General features: G+C 42.7%; 1 protein-coding gene across 1 annotated transcript in view; it reads left to right on the top strand.

The window, feature by feature from the left end:
- The first annotated feature begins 2,342 nt into the window (after window positions 1-2,342).
- The window catches only part of Cpa6 (carboxypeptidase A6), a 308,045-nt gene continuing 288,502 nt past the window's right edge, over window positions 2,343-21,885 (top strand). The window contains exon 1 of the mRNA XM_052717678.1: window positions 2,343-2,636. Coding sequence (XP_052573638.1) covers window positions 2,521-2,636 — 116 coding nt within the window. The 5' untranslated portion in view covers window positions 2,343-2,520. The remainder of the gene's footprint in view (window positions 2,637-21,885) is intronic.

Genomic DNA, 21,885 nt, shown 5'->3' with positions numbered 1-21,885 from the left:
AGCTCTCTTTGATCTGCAGTTTTTAGAAAGGTTAGAGGATGTCTCATGGGTCTCTGCATTTTTTGATGGTCTAGGGAATGGTTCCCTTGGTCTTAGAGACCAGTGAGCCCTGTGAAGAACATGTTTTCTGGATTTGGTTCTGCAGAACAGTTTGAAGATGAGTTTAATCCTTAGTCAGACAGTGAACATTCCTAGTTTAATGCTGTGATATAATATGACAGATTTACACATTCTTCTGACATAATGAAATGCAGAGAGATGAAGTGTTTTATTTACACAGTAACCTCTTATTTCAACAGGTCACTGGCTTCGTATAGGCTTTCTTGGCCTCATCAAAAAAGTCCCAAGTATCGCTATAAACACCAGCCCCCTGCACCATACTACAAAGACCAAAGTGCTAGGTACTGAAGTTCAGAAGGGAAAAAAACATAAACAAACAATACCAGGAGACCCAGAGACCTGGGGAACTTCCATTCCCCAAATCCATCTCTGATGCCTAAGTGATGGCTCCCCTACCTGGATACAGGACTGGCAGAACAAATGTTTGTTGAGTGAATCCCTTTCCAGGTTTATCATTCACTCATCAAACGCTGTCAATCATTCCTTCAGGGAATGCTGTTTGCCTCTAGCTAAGGTGTACAGAGTTTGCTTTATACAACAAATAGGATACAACTCTGTCCTAAAGGGAAAACACAGTTTCATGATGCAACCAGATAAAATTCAATTCAGCAGGGTGAGCCCCATAGCAGAACTCCCAGGTTTTAGGGACACAGAAAAAAAGATTAGTTTAACTAATTCGGGAAGAATTTGAAAATGTCCAAGCATCATTTTAAATGAAAATCATCTTGCCTGTCATGAACCTAAAACTGACCCTGTCAGGTGAGCTTGACTGAACTCAGGTAGAGGAGATGGGGAAGGTTTGTGCCTTCCCCCCAATAGTGGAGGGTGCGGGGTTGCTGGAAACCTGACGAGTGCGTATGAGTGTTGAGTGAAGTCAAGTCAAGCAACCCTAGCCAACTCTCTTCTAGAGTAGCGCAGGTACTCGGCCAAGGGCTACAGGCTGCATCTTAGCATCCTCAGAACTAGAGCAAAACATTCCCACAATGTGGGGTGTCTGTGAGCGGAAGCATGTAGCTGCAAAGAAAATTCAGAGCTTACTCCTTCACTACAACCGTGGGCAGTTTCCATCAGGAAATGGTTTGCTCCAAGGTGTCTTGATTTGTGTCCCCTACCCTCACGCAGTCTACAGAGAGAAGAAAAAGCAGAATTCATTCTAAAAACCAGGCTTGCTGCTCCTCAAAGTGTGACGGGGGCGCACCACAGGAGTGCCACCTTGAAACACCTGATGAATGCAGAATTTCCCATCTCAGCAGCAACCCTGCCTGAGGATGAATTGGATCTTGTGTCACAAGATCCCCAGGCAATTTCTATGCATTAGGAGTTTGAAAAGGCCTGCTCTAGACCAGCTTGATGTTTGGACATTGGAATCACTGAAGGAGCTTGCTGTTGTTGTGTGCAGAAACACTCACCAGTTACACCTGTCTCCACCCATGCCTCTCCACACTGGGATTACAGACCCACACTCTGGGGACTGGCCTTGACACAGATGTTGGAGATCTGGACCTCCGTCCTCATGCTTGCCCATGAGGCACTTCAGTCACTCCCCGAGCCATCTCCCTAGCCACGGAGAAGCTTTTTCAACGACAGCCCATCCTTCGGGATTCTGATTGAAATGTTCAGCCTCCCTAAATGATTCCAAATGCGCAGCCAAGGTCACAAAGCCCTGAGAAGCCTCCTAGTCCTTTGAGAAACTGTACAATAACCACAGATCTGGGCTCTGCTGCTGCAGAATGAATACTGAGAGCTTCTTGCAAGCTTCTTACTGCTTGCCCCAGGCACGGCTACAAACCAGAATAAAGCCCGCTTCTCACATCGAGGTGCCTAAGCTTCCTCCCGCACATGTGTTCGCTGTAGCCCCTCACTGTGGCTTTCAATCTGGGAAGCCCGTGTGGAAACCTGTTGCGGCAAGGCAAACATTAAGCCTGGAATGTTCTCTGCCAGCTTGTCGGACTCATCCCCTTCATACGGTAGAAAATTAAGATAAGGTCCCTGTGCTAGAAAGGTAGCAGAGGAAGAAAGGGTGTACAAAAGACTTGGTGATCTCCAACAGGCAAATAGACACACCACAAGCAGAGAAGGGTTCCCCACAGGCTGTAGCACCCTGCAAAGCCTGCCTGTGAGTCAGCTCAGGGAGGCCCAGCCCCTTCAGGAGAGCCTGATTTAGGATCAGCGCCTGCTTCCAGGCTGGGCTGGGCTGCGTCTCCTCACAAGACCCACTCTTAATAGCAATTCCCCTTCTCCCTGGCTGCCTAAAGTGTCACATTTTGCTCATTCCCAAGCCTTCTCCCCCACCCCCTTCCCAGACAACTTGCCAGTGAGAGGGGGTGTTGTAACCCACCTCCGGCCTCCTCTCTCGGTGACTGCTGTTAAACAACTTTCAGCTCCTCTCATTGCAAAGGTATGAAGTTCCTCGGGAAGCCCAGGAGCCACACAGCTGCTTTTCTGCCTCTTTGCTGGCTCCTTTTGAAGATTCTGCAGCTGGGGTACAGCCTCCCTTATGACAACCGCTATGCTGGGTAAGTGGAGCCAACTTCGTGTCCCGCAAGGCTTGTGGGGGGCGGGGGGTTGTTTTGCTCCCACGTGCCTCACCATTTTGTTATTGCTATTGTTGTTTGTGGTTTCTGTGTGATTCTGAAGGCTTTCATAGTCCCCTCCATAAAATGTATATACAACATCCAGCATTTTGGTTCAATTTGGCTGAGAAAACTCAGTAGGCAAGTCTAGCTAGGTACTATTTAGAGTGTCCCAGTCCCGGCTGTGGCCTCGGAATTCAGTGGGAAAGTGTCCTGGTGTACAGCGGCCAGTATCTGCAGCATCCGCCTTGGTTGATGCTCAGCATAAAGGATACTGTTGTATCACATGAAGTATGACCTAAAAACTAAACAGTCTCCTTTAGAACTGTGCACACCAGCAGTGGGCAAAAATTTACCTGTGACTCATTTCAGAACTACATATGATTTTTAAGAATATTTCAGAGTGATTGTTAGATATTTCCAATCTGGGTGGTTCAAATAATTCAACACAAAATAAGCAGACTTTTATGAAAAACAGAATAAAAGTGGTTGACTGTAAAATTGCAGGTATTTTAAAGAAGGAGAAACAAGAAGAAAACTGTTTTCTCCTCTGGATAAGGTAGCGGGGTCTGAGATGGCAATCTTAGGGAGGCCCAGAGCTGGGACTAAAGAAGTGTACTACTGCACACATTCTTATTATCCTGAAGGCTTGCTGTGGTACAGACGGTGTGGGTTTGACTCAGATTTGCAGAGGGCTGATCTTTGAATCTGGAAGTTATAGAATGCCCGCACTTCAGAGAGAAACCATAATAGATCCTCTAGTTCAGTTGTTAAAGCTGAGGAGGAGAAGAGGCTTTAGCTCTTTCTAAGCCATCATCTACTGTACCACTCAGTTCGTCTCTGGTGAAAAATGTTTAGCATCCCAAAGAAAGATTGCTCTTCTTAGGAATAGAACGTGGAGCTTGTGAAGGCCCGGAACACAGAATTGTGGATTATGCTTCCCTTTCTCTCCCCAGGGCACTGGACACTGTTTTTATTTAGTGATCTTCCACGTACAGGGAGACAGTCACAAGCATGTTCTCACTTGGAGAAAACGAGGGATGGAGGGGGAAGTGCTTGGTGAGAGAGAGGTGGGAATACAACCTTAGCATTTCCTGCCAGTGCTTTTTGCTTTCATTTACGTCCAAGGGGTTCTTTCTAGTCTCCTGCACAGCAAGGCCCAGGCTTTACAGCCTGTAATTTGTCTTGTGCACACAACACTCGTTAGAGATGTGGGCAAAGAAGTCCGTGCTAACGACTGACCTGCAGCCTAAGGTTGTGGAGGAGTTAATCTGACCCTTCGGCTGATGTCAGACCAGATGATAAACATATATCACAACTTACATGTGCTTCGTGTGATACAGGCTCTCACTCCTCCTCCACTCAGCTGTGTCCCTGTTCATAATCACTTCAGCGTGTGGCACTCATCAGTCACAAGTTACCAGGCCTGCTTCAGCTGAGCAGGTGTGCATCCTTCCCCAAGCACCAGTGGCTGTAGGAGAAATAAAGCCAGCAGCATCTTTTCCAGATAGAATTCTTAGCAAACAGAGCCATTCCTGGGGGAGATTGTCCTGCCTTCTCTCCTGCTGTGCGCTGAAGGTAATAATCGCCATTTCTCTTAGATGGCAACATAATATGATAGTCCCAAATGTATAAATTACCAGATGTCTGAAAGTTGGAAGGAAAAAAAAAAGAGAAGCTGAAGGATTGCTCACTACCTGTCCATCATAATAGAAGCCTAAGGCCTCTTGAAAATCAGAACTATTTCTAAGTTTTCTTACCATTGAAAACAGAGAACTCTAACTCATCTTCGAGAGGCAGAAGTCATTCTCTCATTACCAAGGACAAATGCTACTCAGATTTGGGAGGGTTTTGCTTTGTTTACTTAGGAACCACTTTGTACATATGTAACTCTTTAGGGATCAAGAACCTGGTAGGAAAACAGGGTAAAAGACCATCTAGCCTTGTCTTTGCCTCTGTCTATTTAGCATGACTGTAAGCTGCCTCCTCCTTATCCCTTCACAGGTTTTTGTTGATTTTCTTGCTAATAATTATGGGGCAACCTTATCCCTTGCATTATGGTAAAGATATTTGGCAGGTCTTGCCCCAAAGAAATACCATGTGATTGTCTTCTGCAGGAAGGACCCTGAGCATGAATAAAAATGAGAATATTCAGGAAAAACAGCATGCCCCATACAAACAGTTGAATATGGCCCATGTGTAATAGAGGCTTCCTTTGAGTGTCTCAGGAAATAAGATTAAAAATGAGTTAGAGAAAGTACAAGCCTACAGGGAAAATCTGAAGGCAAAGGCTGAGACCTTTGTGGATAACTGTATCAGATCACACACCTACAAGAGAGATTTAAAAACACAGGTGAGAACAGTTCGATTTCCAATAATATTACTCCATCACTGCTCAGGTGGAGGGCTGCAGGGGCTAGCGATGCCCAATCAGACATTTCCACAATAATCAAGGGGCACTCAGTAAACAGGCAAATATCACTCCATCTTCTCCTTTCCGCCCATCTTGTTTTCGTGGAAGGACCTAGTTATTTACTATACTGTGAGATTAGAGCAGACAAATCATGACCTGCAACATTGAAACCAGGCTGGGACCCAAGTGCAGGATGTCACATGAATCTGAGAGTTCCCTCCACGTTGGTGGTTGAAACTTTTCAATCAGAAAAGACTTTTAAGGCTCCACTTCCCTAGAATTGGCTAGTACGGCCAGGATAGTCCCAATTGTACCTACTGTTCTGACATATAATTGACAATGTCCTCTTTATGTCAGAGAAGAGTCCCCACGGACAGTATTTCATGTGTGTAACACTTTTGTTCTTATACCATTGGCTTCTTTAATGGGGTTACCTGCGTTCCTTTCAACCACCTGCTCATTTCATTTCCAAAGAACAAATTTGTTCATAATTCTCCCATTCCAGTCAAAAGTACTTCATTTGTTCCTGTTTCTCCCTGGGAATGGCTGCCAGCTACTTCAGAACTACTTTACCTCAGTCTGGGGAAAGGCCCTCCCAACCGACGTGCCTCTAGTCCGTTCTCCTGCTGAGGATCTTACTACAATGACGTGTGTGTTATTCGTTTGCTCAGAGGTTGACTGTGGTTCCCGTGTTACCTTCGTCAAGCCCAGGTTTCTCTGCCTCGCTTTCAAGGCAGCTATAATAGGACTGTCCCTTTTTCACTCCTCCTCGTCTCTGAGACCCATCTCTAACCAGAGAAGCAGAGTTGTAGCACTGCAGCACACTTGTAGCCACTGAAGCAGGCAGACCAGAAGCCTAGGGCAAAGAGCAACCCTCTCAGCTCATGAGTGACAGGAATGTGATAGCTGTGTGTCTGGGACATTATAAAGCACATGTGGTGAGTCAGTCTTACTGTTGGTTTTGAACCATTTCCTCACAAGGCAGTGTACACTTTGTCTCTAGTAGCTTCTGGAAGTTCCTTTTACTTTCTCCCTCTATTAATGATAGAGTATTTTTACTTTTCCTTATGTGCTGGCTCAAAGCAGAGCCCTGAAGAGCTGACTGTTTATCAACTCATAGAGCAAAAGCTTACCTCACTGCAGTATGCCGTGTGTTAGGGCTTCGTGCTTTGCTTACTAAAGATGCATAGGCTGCAGCTCATTATGCCTCTGAACGAGTGGTTCTCAACCTGTGGGTCATGACCCACACAGGCATCCCATATCAGATATCCTGCATATCAGATATTTTTCTTACAATTTATAACAATAGCAAAATTACAGTTACAAAGTAGCAATGAAGATAATTTTATGGTTGGAGGATCACTACAGCATGACAAACTATATTGAAGGGTCACAGCATTAGGAAGGTTAAGAACCACTGCTCTGAACTGAACTCACAAGCTGATGATGAGGCTAGGCTCTCTCTCTGCTCACCCAGCTAGTGGAAGGAGGAGTGTCTCTAACACTCCTGAGCCACTTTCTCCTGAGAGCCCAGTCTGATAATGGATCCTTTATTTTATGGTAGCAGGATGTCTTCTGGGTGACAGCATTACCTATAATCCCCTCCATCTCTTGAAAAAGCATCAAAGGTCTTAATGTTTCATCATATCGCAGTTTGGGCTGGCCACAAACACACTGACGCTCCTCTGTCTTCGCGCAGAATTATAAGCAGAGAACCTGGAACTGCAGCAGAGAAAATAGAAGTTCTCTTGGTGACTTGTCCTTTAGAGTCTTCCGTATGCTCAGTCAGTAGGTAACTAGTCTACTGGGTTAGAATTTGCTTTGCTAAGTCTGTGTCATTCCATTCTGCCAGAGGTATCTGCTTTTTTCAAGGTAAAATAGACTGCAGAAAAGAAAGTTCCAGGAGCATGGTCCGGTTGCTGCTATAAAGTCTCTAAAATTTATTCATTGCATCATGAAATAAACTTCTGAGTAGTTTCCTTCAGCAAAATCACTGTCTTTGCCTTTTTTTTTTTTTTTTTTACTGTTTTTAAAATAGTAAAACATTCTCTTTTAATGTCTACTTTTAGTATAGTGTTGGGTTGCCTTGCTTTTATTTGTTTGTTTGTTGTTGCTGTAGCAAGGAGCCCCTACCCTTAATAACCTAAATAAATTTATTTTGCCCTCATATAAAAATCCAGAACAGCTATGACTAGTTGGTAGTGCCAGAGATCCAGGCCCCCAACCTGATCAACACCCAACTCCCAAATATGGTTCAGGAAGGAAGCATTCCTATCCCAGTCCAGCCAATAGGAGAATGGAAATGAGGGCCAAAGGTCAGAAGTTTGACCTCTCCCCTCTATGGACGAGAACTGGGCAGATGGCTTAGGTATGAGGGAGGTTGTGAAGTATTGCCGTTAGCTGAAGGCCAGCTCTGGAAACACTTGCTGAGGGACACTAGTGGGTCTGCAGTAGTCACACTGACACCTGGACCACAGCCCATTCTCCCTTCAACTTGGTTCTCCAGATGCAGAGTTTCACACTTTAAATTGATTGAAAAGACATACTTTTATTTTATAAATGCTCTTTCCAAGTCATTGAATGTCAAAACTAAAGGAAACAACAACAACAACAACAACAGCAAATCATAGCCCAGTCTTCTTGTGTAATAACAGAGCAAGCAGAACTCCACAAAGATGAAGGGGTTTGCAGAGCTGGGGTTGGAGTAGAACTAACACCCAGGGTAGTCAGTTCTCAGCACTCATTCCTCACAGTTGATACTGTAGCATTTGGTGGCTCTAGCAGTCATCCGAACCGTTCCCATTTCCTTGAATTTTTGAGGATGAAGCCATATGTTTTGGCAAAGCCGGGGAGTCTTTAAAGAGGGAATATTTCATTTCTGTAAATATTTGTAAGGTGTCCGCCCATTGCTAGTCTCAGACCACAGAGATGAAAGAGCAGTTCACGCACACTCCATAATGAGTAACTCAAGCAGGGAAACAAAGAATTCCAAGCTAGAATCCCCATCCCCACAGAGAAAACTCTTCGGGCCAGGTAAGTGCATGAGAGGGTCACCTAATCCAGACTGAAGGATGGAAAGAAGGTCAGAGTTGATTTCTCAGCTGTGAGATGTTTTTCAAAGGACAAACAGAAATTTGAGTGGATTATTGAACATGTAAGAAAAGCGGCCTTTTCCTTCTAAATGATTGGTGCTGAGAGGGCATGGCCTCATCTCTGTCAGAAAAGAGAAACAAAGCCAACAAGCAGAAATGTGGGGAAGGCTTTACAGAGACGGGGATGCTTCGTTTCAAAGGGCTCCGGGAGAGCTCAGTGAGGTCTAGACCATCAGGGGGATATCATCTCTCGATGAAGATGCAGGTTTAAGAGGGACATATTTTGTCATCTGTCCCACACAATTCTAATCTCACCTAAGGTGATAGAATACTAATATATTCTCAGGAAATTCAGACAAAGTTTTAAAAGAAAGTTCTCTCTGGAATCCCTGAGAAGGGAAGATAAAAAGGCAGATGACTGTCCACAAGACAACTGGGATAATAATGATTATAACATGAGGCTGCTGTGATGCCTGGGAGAGAGAGACGGGGACCAGTTAAAGAGCCATTCAAGGGGTAGAACTCTTACAATTAGGTAACTGGATAGATAAAAGAGGGATAAATGATTCACACTTAGGATTGTATAACTTAATCAAAATCTTTATAGAGAAAATAAATTTTTCAGATATATGCAGCTAAAGATGCCTATTTTAAGCCCAGTTGCATATATGGATTTGAAGTTAGAGACAGAGAGAGACAGAGACAACAGAGAGGGAGACAGAGAAGAGGAGAGACAATGAGAGGGGCAGACAGACAGAGGGAGAGTTAGACAGACACACATACACAAGGAGAGAGAGACACATACAGGGACAGACACACAGACACACAGAGAGACAGACACATAAAGAGACAGAAATACAGAGAGACAGACACACACAGAGATAGACAGGGAGAGATAGACAGAGAGAGACACATGGAGAGACACACAGAGAGACAGAGAGACAGACACAGAGACACAGAGACAGACAGAGAGACACACAGAGAGAGACACACAGAGGGAGACACACAGAGACAGAGACACACAGAGATAAAGACACACAGAGACACACAGGGAAATACACACAGAACAAGACAGAGAGACACACACAAAGAGAGGCACAGAGAAGGGGAAACAGAGCGACACACAGAGAGACTGGGAAATAAAGTATACTAAATGATATGCAAACAGAATTATAAATACCTGGTAGAGCGCCCAGAAAAAGTGTATTGACATGAAGAGAGAAGACAGTCAAACACTAGGAGAAATGTCAGAGAAAAAACTAATAGAGAGGTCCAGAAAATAAGAAATACAGAAAATGACAATGAGAGGAAATGAGTGTTGATGTCAAGGAGGAGCGGACAGTTGCCTCGGTTATTACCAGGTGGTATCTGCTGGTTTCCATAAAGGAAATCCTGTGTGATGTCATCAAAGACACCTTTGGCCCCAGGATGGCTGAAAAACCAGAGCATGTTGAAGACAGAATGGAGTGTGGGGAAAAAAAAAAAAAAAGCATTGAGTGTGGACAATAATTTCAAGTGGCTTATCCCTGGAAGGAAGGTGGGCACAGGGGTGAGGAATCCAAACCTCACACTGAAGGAGAGCTTTGCTATTTTGCTTTTATTTAAGGAAGGTACAATATGCTCTTGTCTCATGCCAGGAGGTACAAAGAAGAGTGAGAGACTGGAGGTGAGGAAGAGGCAGGATGGAGGCAGATCTCCATGAGACAGAATACTGTCGTCCCTTCCTTCTCCTACAAAGTAGGGAGTCATGTCCTAACTCTATGGTGGTAGAATGAATAGACATGAATAAAGGAACAAGGATTTAGGTTCTGGATGTTCCTAATGGAAATGACCTGAATCTTTTAGAAGAGTCACCACTGATGGTAAAGATGATAGTTCACAATAGAACCATCTCCGGCACATGAATTTCTTCATGTGACAAGTAACATTACCCATAAACTATCGCTCTGCCTATGGCATCTTCACAGAAGGATAAGGATGTGTGTTTCAGCACACCTGTATGCGGTCACAATGAAAATCAAACAAGAATGTCAGTAGCCTCCAGTCCCCACCCATTCTCCGCCTTTCTTTCTCTGTGTCTAGGAGATAGACCTCTCAGTCTTTTATCTGGTTACTTTCTCCATCAGGCCAGTGGAGGCAAAAAGAGAGAAAAATCAGAGTATTTATTCCCTGCCTCTCCTCTCTGGCTTCATTTTAGTGCAACATTCTGACAGTAGCTGGATCGTCCATGAACATCTCTTGCTGGTAGCTACCTGCCAGCATCCAGCTCTCTCTGGCCTCTAGAGTGCAATTCCTTTGTTCCTCAGAACCAGGGACCACTTATGTTTGGGTGCATGAGCACTCCTCGACTGTCCACTCCAATCATCATGGTCATGTCATTAAACAACTTTAATTGAACCATCTGAATGTAATTTCTCTCTTCTGGCGAAACACCTGGAATTGAAGGCACACACACACACAAATACATGATTTGTGTTAGAGTCATTTCTGGAGCTCTGAAATGAAAAAAGAAAACCTAAAAGCATAATAGCAGTGCGAGAAGGGAAGGGAGAAGACAACCATTAATTTCTCTTTCTATCCCATGGGAGGAAATGGCAAAGTCCTTTGTAAACCAACATCTAATACAAGGTGTTAATATTATATGGTTGTGCTAATAACTGATTGGAAAGGCTCAGCTCTTATGCAGGCACATCTGTTTACAAAATTGACTGTTGTAACTAGAGTTTTCCTGCCTTGCCCACAGTCAGGACAAATCTCTGTCACCCGCCAGTCCCACAGCCGCTCACACCCAACCAAGTAAACACAGAGACTTATATTGCTTACAAACTGTATGGCCGTGGCAGGCTTCTTGCTAACTGTTCTTACAGCTTAAATTAATCCATTTCCATAAATCTATACCTTGCCACGTGGCTCGTGGCTTACCGGCATCTTCACATGCTGCTTGTCATCATGGCGGCTGGCAGTGACTCCTTCCGCCTTCCTGTTCTTTCCTTTCTCTTCTCTGTTAGTCCTGCCTATACTTCCTGCCTGGCCACTGGCCAATCAGTGTTTTATTTATTGACCAATCAGAGTAATTTGACATACAGACCATCCCACAGCAGACTATTTGTATACCCTTCCACCTTTCTGAGGCATTAAGTAAAAGTCTACGAACATCTTGATTTTTTTTCCTTAGGAAGAACTGGAAATACCTTCTAGTCCATCTCCCAACCTCCCATCCTTCACCCTGCTTCTGTCCACACACTGACTGCTGATCACACACTGACCATCATTCCTCAGCACATCTGAGGTGAAGATTTTCAGTGAGTCTGCTTCTGTCTTGCAGAGAGAGTGTATGACCATTTCTACACCCTGGGAGCTTAATATTTTAATTCAACAGTCTAGGTGGAAGAATAGAGAGGAGAGAGAGAGAGGGCTGGAGAGAGGGGGTAACACATATGAGCAAATAATCAAATCAAAGGAAAATACCCCTTCACTAGGCTACCACATACTCTCTCTGGTCTGTCTCTCATGTTGGTTTTTTGACATGCCCCCTCCCCCTTGGATTTTTAAGTTATTTTAGACTCAGGTTGCCTGCTAAAAGAGAAGACTTCCAGGGTGTCATACATCTATCACCAGATAAGAACCTGGTTTATTTTTGCACACACAGAATCTTCAACCTTTTGCATGTGTGACCTCATTGGCCATATTTCCATTTCCCCCCACTTGTCTTTGAAAATTTCTACATCTTGTCAGACCAATTTATGAATAGGATAAATATCTTCTGAGTTCCTTTTATGGTTCTACAGCTAACAATGGAAATTAACTTACCTTCTTCCCATTTCTGACCCCAAACTTTTCACTAATAAAGGAAAAGAAGGGGAGGGAGATGGAGAGGGAAGCGGACAGGGAGGGCACACATGTAAGCGAGGAATGAAAATGTCGGTGTATTAGGTCAGTGTGTGCTCTTCACTAACAAGATGGAGGGCCACAACATCTGCCTTGCGTCATCGCACTCCCTTACTTCCTGCTACAAGCTATAAAGGCTCCTTATCTCTTCTCTTCCTCCCAAGGCATCTCTCGTCCTTTCTGTCAGCATTACTGATAGACAACCTGCACATTACAGGTTGATTTAGGGTCCAGGAGTCTTAGACCAAATGTTAGATACTAAAAAGGAGCCCTGCTTCAGGTACTCATGAATAAAACAGTCTCTTGGGGGATTTACATTCTAAAAGGATGATTGAAAATTAATAAACCATGGTGTTGAGTTCTGATAAGGGCTATGGAGAGAGATAAAGTGCAGAAGAGGGATAAAGAATGTCAGGAGAGTTGATAGGAGGAATAAAGAAGGAAACCAGGAGTAATACAGCTAAAGACAGAAGTTTCTAGGTATAAGAAAGTGTCAAGCTGAGAGTCTCTGTGTGTGACCTTGAACAGTGTGCCCCGCCAGCCAGCAGCAGCACCTGGGAACTTGTTAGAAATGGAAGTTCTCGCTGGGCAGTGGTAGCACACACCTTTGATCCCAGCACTCGGGAGGCAGAGCCAGGCGGATCTCTGTGAGTTTGAGGCCAGCCTGGTTTACAGAAGGAGATCCAAGACAGGCACCAAAACTACACAGAGAAACCCTGTCTCAAAAAGAAAGAAAGAAAGAGAGAGAGAGAGAGAGAGAGAGAGAGGGAGGGAGGGAGGGAGGGAGGGAGGGAGGGAGGAAGGAAGGAAGGAAGGAAGGAAGGAAGGAAGGAAGGAAGGAAGGAAGGAAGGAAGGAAGGAAGGGAAGTTCTCAGTCTGGAAATCTCTCCAACAAGGAATGCTGGGAGTGGAGCCTGGCAACCTGCACCCTCAACAGCTCAGGCTGTGATGAAGCTAAGGTTTAAAAAGCACTGGAAAGAACCAGAAGTGAGGACTGTGGTGTACAAGGCAGGAGCATCCATTTAGCGGAGCTGTATATCACTTATCCTTTGTTGTTATGCAGTTCACTAGGTAACCATCTGCTTCCTTTTGTGAACTGCCCAGAGCCACATACAGCTCTCTTCCTCTGTGCCATTTTCTCTATAGCACACTTCAAGTCAACCCTCAACCATCTACACCTGTCCACCATTTATGATCCAGTTCACTTTGTCCTCATCCAGCCAAGGCTATGATGTCACCAATCAGCTATGATTGCTCCCACCTGAGAGCCCACAGCATCTTCTCTATCCTGTATACCACTGTACTATTCAGAATGTGTATCCCTGTGTGGTTGTGCTCTAGGTTCTGTTAGGTGAGAAGCAAGTGGGCATGAGATACTATATCTTCTGTAAACCTGTATTCCCACAGTCCCCAAGGGGTATTTGGCATGTTCGGTAAAAACTGAGATGGATGGGTGGATGGATGGATGGATGGATGGATGGGTGGATGGATAATGGATGATAGATAGGTGGGTGGATGATGGATGGATAGATGGGTGGAAAGATGGAAGATGGATGGGTGGGTGGATGGATGGGTAGATGGGAGAGAGAGGAAGGGAGGAAAAGGTTGGCATGAGATAGGGGAAGAAAAGGCGTGCGCCACCACCACCACCACCCGGCTGATTTGACTTTTTTGAGATAAGATTTTAATACGTTGCCAAAGCTGGCCTTTTATTCTCAGTCCTCCTGCCTCAACCTCCAAACTGCTAGGGTTAGAAGCCTTAAGACCATACATAGCTTTAGCCATTGCCTTTTGCCAATTTAGAGAAGTACATGTGATTTTATCATCTAAAGAATATGTATAACTTCACCTGAAATTATAGACTGCTGCTCAGTCAGTTCATTCAAGGATCATGTCCTCTCTCTTTTCAAAACTAATTCTTAATAACCAAAAGTCTTTTTAAAGTCTTTCAGAAATTTATTGTCCATAAATTCATTCATCTTTTTCTGTTTCTTTTGATGCCCCAATTCAGGAAGAACAAGCCTGCTTGCAGGCCTATACTCAGCGCCCTAAGTCAGATCCCTGAATTAACTTCAGGGCCTGCAGAATTAGGATTCTTCTGAAAGCACAGGTAGAGTTTCTTTAAAATAAGCTCAGGATAAAAACCCGAAGAGCTGATTAAAGAGAGAGCTCATATGTGGTACAGAGGCCTCAGGCTGAGGGGAGTTCCTGACTGATGCTCAGCATGTTTCTTATGACAGTGGTTCTGGAAGATCCTCAACAACCCAGACTGTTCATAAAGCCAGCCGGCTCCTGTGAGAAAGGCCTAATGAGAGGAAAGGGTGGAGAGATGAGGGCCTGTAGGTTGAGTTGATGACCAATGGCCAGTGATTTAATGTCACACCCACATAACCATCACATGGCCACGGTTCAGCTAGTGCACCAAGAGGGCTGTAACTCTCCCTACCTGACATTACCATTAAGCACAATGCAGTTGACAGGCTGATGCAATCTAAGCAATTTCCATCTCCTCCACTGTGTAGAACACCAATATTATTTATGTACTTTACCCGGCTCTGAGCAGAGGATACAGAGATACCCATTTAATAATTTGGCTAGCCCTGTATGCTCATCTTTCTCACCATTGATAGCAGCAAATGATCGCTTTCTCTCATAACTCTTTTGAAACATTACTTAACTTCCTCCCAAGCTCTCAGAATGTTCCATAAAAGCACTCATCACTTTGTATGGCAATTATTTGTTTCTTTTTCCTAACTATACTGTGTCCTCTTTGAGGGAAGGGCCCTTTTCTTATTTTCTCTCAAATCCAATCTCTCCTGAGACCGGCACGTACCTGTTATCGCACTCGTCACTAGCACTGAACTACAATAAATTGCCAGTATGCATGTTTTAAGATATACAATTACAACAGTTTCAGATGTTTCAAAAATATAGCTGTTAATTCTGAATAGTGAGCACATTTTCTCTGGCTAGCAGCTGATATACAGATTGTTTTTCATTAAAGTACCAAAGATCTATCAACTTCAGAGAGCACACTGCTAGAACCACTCAAGGTTAGATGTGCAAATGAAGCCTGGGACACTGTTAATGACACAGATTGATTGAACTTCAGAAAGGCTTAATAGAACCAGAGACCCTGAATTTCTCACAAGTTCTCAGGTGATACCAACACAGAACCAGGCTTTAAGCATGTTATTGGGCCACGGAAGAGAAGTCCAATGTGTTCAACTCCAGCTCTGCCACTGGCTGTCTGTTACTTTAATAGTTGTTACCTTTTCTGAGCACTGCTTTTTGTAATATCCAGAGATAGTATTAGGCAGCTTGTATCTTCCAAATCCCATGTCCATGATCGGCTTCAGGGTCATGACATCTTTGACGAGTGGTTAGAATTCGTGAGACATATAGGAACACCCTCAGGGTGCCTGGTTCTATGTCCCAGCTCTCCCACTTACTATCAAGGTGACCTTGGAGGGAGTGAATCCCTCCATGACTCGGTTTCTCTATCAGTAAACTTGAACATTATTAACTGAGTTCATATATGCTAAGTGCTTAGAGCAGGCAGAAGATGGCATATATAAACTTAACAAATATGAACTACTTTCCATATTAATATTCTCTGTAGTTTTATTTGTGAGATGCTTTTCTAAGGGAAATATCTGAAATGTGGACAAATATTTAGAGTACATAGAAAGATGTTTATCAACAATTTATGTGCTCTGTCAGGACCTAGAATGTAACTTATATTCAATAATAAGCCAAAGGTCAATCGCAGTACATATAGTGGAATCTATTGTGCCCATTGTAAATGTCTACAAGCAACTTTGAATGGTCAAGATATAAAACAGAGAGAAAATGAGATATAGAGCAGCATTGGCCATTCTGGTTTTATAATAATTTACTTTTACATATGATATTGTCACTATACCTAGCATGAAAGCTCCAAAATACTAAGGGATTTGGGGCATTTTTGTTTTTATGGCCAGGTGATTTCACTAAGATTTTGTCTTCCCTATACTTTTTTCTTCAATTTGCTAATTGCTCTTTGTGAAGCATGAAAACTTTCTATATTCAAAGAAAAACTGATTTCAAGCATGTGTAAATTCTCAAAACAAAACAAAACAAAAAGGCCTAAGGCAATTTTTTACCTTCTAGGGTATCCTGTGCCAAAGCTGTCTTAGGAGCTTTGCAAGTAAGAATCAGGAGTTGGTGTATTTAATAATATAGCAGCCCATGCCAAACTAATGACTGAAAAGAGAAACGAGCAAGTCCTTTGCTATTCCTTATGGCAGATGAGATGGCTAGGTGTGCCAACAACTATTAAATCACCAAAGCAGCTGCCTCAGTGGATGTCACTTACACACTGGGGAGACGTGGAAATGAGGGGACAGGGCTCAAAGCCTTTCAGCTCAGAGAGATACCAAAAGCAGCCACATCATGCTGATACGTGTGTTTAAGGAGATAGTTTTCAAATGACAGTTTTCAGTGGTCTCAATGCAATGGCACTATTAAATCTAAATTTAGATTTTTGTTTAGAAGAGAGGGAAAGCATTTGAAATGAGTGCAGAGAAAATCCAATCCATTACACTTTTATATATATATTCCCCTGTAACAGGTATTTTCCCCAGTCTGAGCTAGTCCATTACATTTTAAGAAGAAATGCAGTAGAAATACTTGCCAGAAGTTTCATGCACCATCAATTTCTTTTTAAAATTGTGGTAATAATGATCACTGAAACATAGTACAGGTTGAATGTCTTTTGATTTCCACAAAATGAGTTGTGAACTGTTTTGTTCCTGCTTCTGTGGGGTATGGGTAAACAGGAGTTTGTCCAAATACAAATTCTATTGTTGTTCCACGGTCTGATAAAGTCTCTCATCTTAATTTTTATCTGACTGTTTACTCGTTTGATATTCTCACTCTTCAGTTTGGTATTTTGTGTGATCAGTGGCTATTTTATTCTATCCCTAATCCAGCAATCACTACCTGAAAACTACAAAGAAATTATTTGGAGATCAATTGCAAATCCCTTATCTTATTTCTTTGAGTTAAAGAGTGTTGAAAGTGGTTATTGTGTTCTCTCTTACTTTGTGATGATTTGCAATATAACTCTAGACAATACATTGTCACCGAGAAAAGGTGACCTCCAAAATACAACGACTAAAAAAACATTGTATGTGTTCACTTATTTTATCTCATCCTTACTTTACTTTTGTATATTTGACACACTAAGTAATATATGTAAGTGATTTAACAATAAATGTGGAGATTGGGAATGTACATAAATTTCAGTCATGGGTCCCTGAAAACAGAAAGAATGGGACTGAGCAGACAGTTCAGTTAGTAAAGCTCATGTTTCCCAAGAATGATGATCTGAGTTTGTTCCCCAGAAAATACTAGCAGTCTGAGTATGGCGGGATAATCTGGTGTGTTAAAATAGATAATCTGGTGTAGCGGGCTAATCTGATGTGGAGGGATAATCTGGGTGTGGTATGGTAATCTGGGTGTGGTGTGCTAATCTGGGTGTGTTGGTATATGCCTGTAATCCCAGCCCTGGGGAAGTGGACAAAAGAGGATAAATGGGACTCAAATCCAGGAAGCCTGGCTGACTCTGCAGATACCTGGTAAGAGTTATCTTTAAAAGTCAAAGCTGTCTTTAAAAAAAATTATGAAGAGCAGCTGAGGAAGAGACCTGAGCTTAACCTCTGGCATCTGCATATATAACACACACAGATCAGACATATACCTACACATAAATACCCCAAGTTATGAACATGTACACACATAACCCAAAAAGAAAATAGAGATGATGATAATCCCTAAGCTCCATTAAGCTAAACAGTAGAAGCATATCTTGCCTCTATATTTTTTATATTTATTATATTTTAATTAAATATAATTATATAAATATATAATTTATATTATATTTCAATAAAAAAGCTTATCATTTTTTATTGAGCCTCTGTATGTCCCAAGTGTGTTATGTAACAGGAATATAAAGTCCTAGGAAAAAGGAAGACAAAGACCTTAGCATTATGGGTCCTTTTCATATAGGGAACAAAGACAAGGAACAAATAATCATATGTTCTTAAAAAAGAGGTGAAATAAACAAGAAAATTTTCACACACTTATTCAATATGTTCATTGGTCATCTGTGTACCAGACACTATACTAAACACTTCATAGAAAATACAGGTGTTCTATGTTTTCACTGAATGTATACTTTGGGCTAGGAGGCAGATATTAATCACAACTGTGATGCAGATGATGCAGGAGAAACATGGCAAGGGCTGACAACTCCAGAGGAAATTATATTGGTTGCTTTTTCCATCGCTGTAACAAAATACCCAACAAGAAGCATCTCAGAGGAAGAAAGAAAAGTTTGTTTTTGGCTCATGGCATGAGTGGATTCAAGTTACCATGTGGAGAAGATATGACCATGCTTGGCTTTGTGTGTTTTTGGCTCATGGCATGAGTGGATTCAAGTTACCATGTGGAGAAGACATGACCATGCTTGGGTTTGTGTGTTTGACTCATGGCATGAGTGGATTCAAGTTACCATGTGGAGAAAACATGACCACGCTTGGCTTTGGGGTGGTGTGAGCCTGTGGTGGCTGCTGGATCTCAGTGGACAGGAAGCAGACAGATAATGCGAAGTGGAGCTGGGCTCTGAAACTGAAGGTTTACCACCCCAGTGACACACTTCTTTCAGGTAGGCTCTCCCTCCTAAAGCAGTGGTTCTCAACCTTCCTAATGCTACACCCTTTACTTCTTCATGTGGTGGTGACCCCCAACCATAAAATTATTTTCATTGCTACTTCATAACTATAATTTTGCTACTGTTTTGAATCATAATGTAAATATTTTTGGAGATAGAGGTTCCTCAGAGGGGGTCATGACCCATAGATTGAGAACCACTATCCTAAAGGTTCAACATTCCCCCCAAACAGTGCCAGTTGGGGACTAGATGTTCAAACACCTTAGCCTTGGGGGTGGGCACATTTCACATCTAAAAGGTGAGAGAATTGTTAACCAAATTTGAAGGATGAGCCTAAGATGGGAAGCGTCTTCCATTATCTTTAAAGCAGAGTCTTGCATAAAAAGCCACTTGCCAGGTATAGCTGTTGCAGCAAATGAAAGCTGTTGACAGAAATGCTGACTCCAACTTAGAAGAAAGGGACAAGAGGTACAGTGTTGTATGATATTTTGCTTGTGTTCTGACCATTAAAGCAAAGGACAGAGCTAGCCACAAGTTAACCAGAGAAGTCAGGCAATGGTCACACACACCTTTAATCCCAGCAGTTGGAAGGAGGAAGCAGGAAGATCAGGAGTTCAAGGCCACTACAGGAGATTGAACCAGTCTAAGAGAGAAACAGAGCTGGGGGTTGAGGCTCACACCTTTGATCCTAGCACTTGGGATCCCATGCCTTTGATCCCAGCACTAGGCAGGTGGAGACAGGAATATAAGGTGGGTGGAGACAGGGTCTCCAGCCCCATTCAGTTAGAGGATTTGGAGAGGTAAGAGGTGACTGTGGCTGCTCCTTTGCTTCTCTGATCTTTCAGGTTATTACCCCAATATTTGGCTCCAAGTTTTTATTGTTAAGACCAATTAGATTCACACTTCAGTACATGATGAGTCTACTACCCAGTGATCATTTTAAATTGTGGTTTTAATGAGAAACTTGGCTTCAAAGCTTATCCTCCCTCATATGCATATAGTACCCTAGACTTTGCAAAGCACATTCATGTGAAGTGTGGTGGTTTGAACAGTGGTCCCATAGGCTCATAGTCACTTGTTTGAGGAAGTGTGTCACTTCCAGGTTTCAAAAGCCCATGCCAAGCCCTCTCTCTCTCTCTCTCTCTCTCTCTCTCTCTCTCTCTCTCTCTCTCTCTCTGTCTGTCTCTGTCTCTCTGTCTCTCTGTCTCTCTCTCTCTCTCTCTCTCTCTCTCTCTCTCTCTCTCTCTCTCTCTGCCAAATTATCAGGATGTAGCTCTCAGCTACTGCTCCAGCACCTTCCTGCTGCCATGCTCCCCACCATTATAATAGACTAAACCTCTGAAAATACAAGCAAGCCTTCAAATTAAATGATTTCTTTTATAAGAGTGGCCTTGGTCATGGTGTCTCCTCACAACAACAGAACAGTGACTTAAAACATGAGGTCTCTCAGTCTCACTTGCTCTCCACTCATATGGACAGTATACAAGTAGGTATTTAATGGATGTGAAGACTATGTAGGCACATTTTTAAAAGACTTACCTGATCTTCTTATTGTACACTTGAAACTATGTACATCATGCCTGATGGAACCCTCTACTCTGTCTACAGAACATTCTGAATGGAAGCTGTTAGCTTTAAGAGGCAATGAACTCCTGAGAGTTGGCTGTCAAGTTGTAAGGAAGGGTACAGAGAAATTTCAAAAGGAAAGTGAAGAGTTTATCTAATTATTCTTTATCAATAAAAAATCAGGAGTCAGATATAGGGGTAAGAACCTGAAAGATCAGAGAAGCAGCCACCAGTGACCTCCTATCTCTTCCATCCCTTCATCCAAAAAGGGCTGAGATCTTCTCTCATTCCTGCCTTACTACTTTCTATCTCCTATCTGTCCTCAGTCCTCCAAAACCTCTATGGTTAATTTTGGTCAGCTAGTGGCTAGCTCTGCCCTCTGACTCCAAGCAAGCTTTATTGTCAGAAGACGATGACGATCAAAATATCACACAAAAGGAAAGTTAAGATGTGATTAGTAGGTGTATGAGATTTGCAGAAGGCAGCACATAGCAGGAAGATATCAGATTCTGCATGCCAAAGGTTTCTCCAACTCAGAGCAGATGTGAAGAATGTGAATTTGAGCAGGCCCTGGAGGGGGAAACAACACCTTTGAGACTGCAGAGCTCTCATACCAACAAGGACTGGGCCTGCATTCAAACACAGGGGACTTCTGAAGCTGGGGAGAAGAACAGGGGCAGTGTGAGGCAGGAGCAACAGGAATTTTTATTCAGTGCTTGTTTTATTTTTCTTGCTTTTCCCTTTGCCTCTTCTTAGCAATTGTGGAGAGACTTGTGTAGTGTGGATATTAATCTTGGTGTATTATATGTAATACAGGCTTGCTTTTACTCATCATTTTCCCTTTAACACTTCTGCAAGGCAATGTAAATAATTTTAATGGTTATATATCTATCTACCTTCATTTTCTTCCTTTGTGGCATTCTGATGTACCTTGTTTAAAAATGTGAAATATCCCTCCTACTCAAAACTATACAAATGTTCCAATTTTTTCGTTTTATTTTTTGAATTTTTTGCATCATTTCCCCCTTTTATACTTATGTCTATATAAAAATTGTGTGTGTGTGTGTTTGTGTGTGTGTGTGTGTGTGTGTGTGTGTGTGTGTGTGGTGTCTCTGTGTGTGCATGCATGTGTGTGCGCACATGTGTGCATGCATGCACCTGGTGTCAGAAACAGCATGACTTTATTTTATCTGAGAGGACTTTACAGAAGAGGGCCCTTATAGAAAAGGATATGTATTTTCATTTCTACCTGTCACATTTTATTCCCAGTAGACTGCTGTTTTTTCCCACATATTGAACTGGCAAAACTTTAAAAGATTTAAAATAGATAGAGCTGGAGAAGGCATGTAATAAGTTATGACTATGCTCAGTGCTAGAAGAAGTGTGAAGTTGCTATAAGTTCTTTGTAAAGTTATCTAGAAGATGTCTTAAGATCTTTACATCCCCTTGCACAGAAATCTCATTAGAAAATTACCTGTCTGAAAGAATTATGATGTGTGTTAAAATGCTTATTATAGT

This window comes from Peromyscus californicus, unplaced genomic scaffold (assembly GCF_007827085.1).
Source record: "Peromyscus californicus insignis strain IS unplaced genomic scaffold, ASM782708v3 Scaffold_5__1_contigs__length_169319896, whole genome shotgun sequence".
Taxonomy (NCBI): Eukaryota; Metazoa; Chordata; class Mammalia; order Rodentia; family Cricetidae; genus Peromyscus; species Peromyscus californicus.
Note: the sequence above shows the minus strand (reverse complement) of the source record. Positions and strands in the feature narration are given on the sequence as shown.